Source organism: Colobus angolensis, unplaced genomic scaffold, assembly GCF_000951035.1.
Source record: "Colobus angolensis palliatus isolate OR3802 unplaced genomic scaffold, Cang.pa_1.0 Scaffold40, whole genome shotgun sequence".
In the NCBI taxonomy this organism is placed as follows: Eukaryota; Metazoa; Chordata; class Mammalia; order Primates; family Cercopithecidae; genus Colobus; species Colobus angolensis.
In genome coordinates, this window is record NW_012117377.1 from 4,210,642 (window position 1) to 4,214,686 (window position 4,045).

The 4,045-nt window shown below is 37.6% G+C and overlaps 1 protein-coding gene across 4 annotated transcripts in view; it reads right to left on the minus strand.

Moving 5' to 3' along the window:
* PLD5 (phospholipase D family, member 5) overlaps positions 1–4,045 on the minus strand; it is a 442,862-nt gene that overhangs the window by 192,248 nt on the left and 246,569 nt on the right. For all 4 annotated transcript variants that reach the window (XM_011955699.1, XM_011955697.1, XM_011955700.1 and 1 more), the window contains one exon: positions 2,453–2,564. In XM_011955699.1, the coding sequence (XP_011811089.1) occupies positions 2,453–2,564 (112 nt within the window). The remainder of the gene's footprint in view (positions 1–2,452; positions 2,565–4,045) is intronic.

Below are 4,045 nucleotides of genomic sequence, written 5' to 3' on the forward strand. Positions count from 1 at the left end.
TATTGGTTTCTAATGGAATACTATACAACAATGTAAAATAAACCACTGTTATATCCAACATGTATTGGTCTTATAAACATAAAACTGAGCCAAGGTATCCAGAATTCTGCAATTCTATTTATATAAAGCTCAAAGAAAGATAAAGGTAATCTATGGTAGATGTTGAAATAGTGGTTCCCTCTGTGGAGGGCATTGACTGCAAGGGGGATTGAGAAGGCTTTCTGAGATGTCTGCAATGTTCTACATCTTGATCTGTGAAGGTGTTATGTGGATGTGTTTACTTTGTGAAATTCGTTGAGCTATCTATTTAATACTTGTGCCTTTTATTGCATGCATGATATTCCTTAGGCATCCTCACACCTGCATGCAATTTGGGCGAACGTGTAAGTTGATAATAACCATGTGGTCGAAGATCTCTTTGGCAGCTGTGTGGAAGATCAGATGGTGAAAGAGGAAAGGTGACAAAGGCCTGAGCAAAGTATTAACAGACCTGAAATAAGGCAGGTGGGTGAGGAGGAAATGTGGTATCTAGAAGACAGACAGAGTGGGTAGAGTCTATAGACCGTGGCTCCTTAGATGTGGCATATGAGAGAGCGGAGTTGAGTTTCTAACGTGAGTTACTGAGCAGATGGACATTTAGGTATAGGGACAGATGCTGTGTTGTTGCAGGGAGGGAAAGAAAGCATGTGAGCTGAGTCAACACGTTGCATTTGAGATGTTTATATGAGGGATACAGGCGGAGATGGTTAGGAAGTGAAATTAAGAAAACCGATTGGTAAAACCCATTTTGAATTTACAGAGACTCTTGTGTAAAATTAAATCCCTCCCTGGGTAGTATCTACATATGCTTGGAAATTCAAACACTTCTTTTTCTGTGAGATGCAATTACTATAATGAAATTTTAATGTATAGTTCACAATAGAAACATAAACCAGGACTTTATTTGTGCATTTGTCAATCGCTATTTACAGTAGCAAATATTCAGCAACTCCTAAGAAAATCTGTTAGGCTTCTTAATATCCCCCAGTTTTAACTTTGGGTTGAGTTTACAAGATTTAGCATGGGCTATGGCAAGAAAGAGAGCTGTGAATGTCTTGGGCTCCCTCCTTCTCTTCCTAACACATTGGCTTTTTATCCTGTCGGGATAATCAAACGCAAAGAGATGCTAGTAAACTCCGTATGGAAAATCATCTGCAAATACAGGACCCTTGGTTAACCAAAAGTAATCATTTTCTCAGAAAAAAACGTGTTGTCTAACAAATTATCAGATCGTGAGAATCCGATTTTACATTTTTAAAAAATAGGAAAAGTAAGAATACATTTCCAAGCCACATTGATTGTTATCTGTCAATCCACTGAACTAGGCACTTACAAGTTTTTCAGACACATTCTGCTGTACCCAGGTGGCACAGCACAGCTTTTCAAACATACGACTATCTCATGTTTTATTTTCCTGTGAGTAGAAAACTTGTGCATGGTGATAGGTACATGTGCGTAGCCAAGTTTATGTCTTTACTATATGTCTATGACTTTCAATATGCTTTATCACTTCCAATTTTTCTTCTCCAGGAGGAAGGGCCACTGGGGCTCACTTATTTGATTCCTATTCTGTTCCATTTTTAGAAGGAATTGCCACTTAAAAATGTGGGGAAGATGACAAGCAAAAAATGCACAATATGTTTAAATAGCACAAACATGAGCTGTAACGCCATCAGGCGGAACATGAATGACTCGCTGAGGTCAGTGCCCTGTCCTCTTCTAGGGACACCCGGCAGCTTGAACATTTTCACTGGCTCAAACATGCCTTTCAGAGGCTTACAGTTTGGATAATAAATTCCAGGTAACAATTTTTACAAAACAGTAAAAACTATTTGGACGTGAGAGCTCAATTCGGTTGAGATTACAGCAAAATAAAGTTATTTTGAAATTATCTTCAGTCTTCATGAGATTGTGAGAAAAATTGCAAAGTGGCTATATAAATGGTGTTCTCCTGTAGAATTGTCTTAAAACTCATGAATCAGGCAATGTTTCATAGACTCCAGGACCTGACTATATTATTTTTAAAAATATAGCATGAAAAGAATTTTCATTTGGCAGGCAAGAGAAAAGTAGAGATCCAGTGTGTATTTTGATGAGAAGTGGTTCTTCTCTGTAATCACACCGTTGAAATGTTCAGAAAGGGAAAGATTCTTCTTTCTAGTTTATCATCACTTATTGGCCAGTAGATTATTTTGCTTACACTAATATGCAACAGTTTTTTTTAATCCCAATATATTAATTAACTCCTCCACTTAAAAACTTTAATCGAGCTGTTTTTCAAAGGAGATGCAAATGTACTATGTACTACGTGAAATGTACTAATTATAAAAATATTATATATTATTTTAAGGGAAATTAGAAGTATCTTAACAGAAAACCCAGCGGTAGAGTAGCATATCAACCTTGGTCTTACCCTTTAATTTCAAGGCTTCTAATACCTTTGAATCAGCTGTTACATCACTCACTAGCTTGATTTCAATATTTTGTGAAGTCAGTTGGAGCAACTTTTCAAAAAGACGTTGACCCTGGAAAAAACATTCAGAGACAAAGAAAGTCAGAAAACCTAAATGTTTACCAATTTAGACAGGTAAAAATAAGTTCATAGAAATTCATCTACTCATTCAAATGTTAAAAAGGCAAGCATTTCAATAATTGGTATTCAGATTTATGAAATTCTTTCAAAAGAGTTTCTATCAATAGAGTAGTAGCATGAACACAGATTGCAGTTTTTTGGGGGTATTGTGCAATTAAACAATTATTACAATAATAATTCCATTGCTATAATGCAAATCTACCCTTTTCTGCTTTTTGGATCTGTAGTTATCTACACACAAAGAAGCAAAAAAGATGAAGCAGTTGTGTTTTGGCCCAAAGAGACCTAGATTCCAGCTGGTTTTCCAATTTACAAGCTGTTTCTTAATCTCACTAATCTCCAGTTTCTTCCTCTGCAAAATGCAGATAATATTAATATTTACTTCAAAAGGTTTTTGTGAGATTAAAGAATAGTAAGTGAGCATTCTTTAAGTATTAGCTGTTAAGAGGGAAATTACGGTTACTAATCAGTGATTTACCTGAATTCATGTTGTTTAAATGTATTTTAATGAATCAACTAATGTTCTACCTAAAAATAACTGAAATAAAAAACAAAATCAAAACTAAAAGTTTTTCAGCCAGGCATAGTGGTTCATGTCTCTAATCCCAGCACTTTGGGAGGCGAGGCAGCTGGATCACTTGAGGCCAAGAGTCTTAAGACCAGTCCAGCCTGGCCAACCTGGTGAAACCCTGTCTCCACTAAAAATACAAAAATTAGCTGGGCATGGTGGTGTGTGCTTGTAGTCCTAGCTACTTGGGAGGCTGAGGCAGGAGAATCGCTTAAACCTGGGAGGCAGAGTTTACAGTGAGCCAAGGTTGCACCAGAGCACTCCAGCCTGGGCGACAGAGCGAGACTACATCTCAACAAACAAACAAACAAATAAACAAAAGTTTTCCTTATAAGATTTTCAAAAGCATATAATTTTTAGAATAAGTTTTAACCTCAGGCAGACTGAATAACAGTAGGTCCACAGTCATTGCATTATCTCAGGTCACTGGATTGCACCATTATCCTATTTATCATCCTTTGTATGTTTTAATAGACTGCCGTCTGTCTCCTTATCATAAAAGGAAAATGGTTTTCTTGTATTGATTTTTTAGATTTTTGCTGTTCGGTCACAAACTCAAATGCCTTCAGGAGCTAAACAGAGAACAAGGCTTTGGTCTTAATGGCCCCACAGCGGCAAGGTCTTACCTTACTCTGGTAAGAAGGGACTGTGGATAATGATACGGAATGGGTTTGGTGACTGAGAAGAGAGAACGGTAGAAATGTGGAGGCAGAGTGGTGATTCCTGCAATTTGGCCTTAGAAAAGAGAGAAGCCAACCGGGCACGGATGCTCACACCTGTAATCCCAGCACTTTGGGAGGCAAACGCGGGCAGAACACCTGAGGTCAGGAGTTTGAGACCAGCCT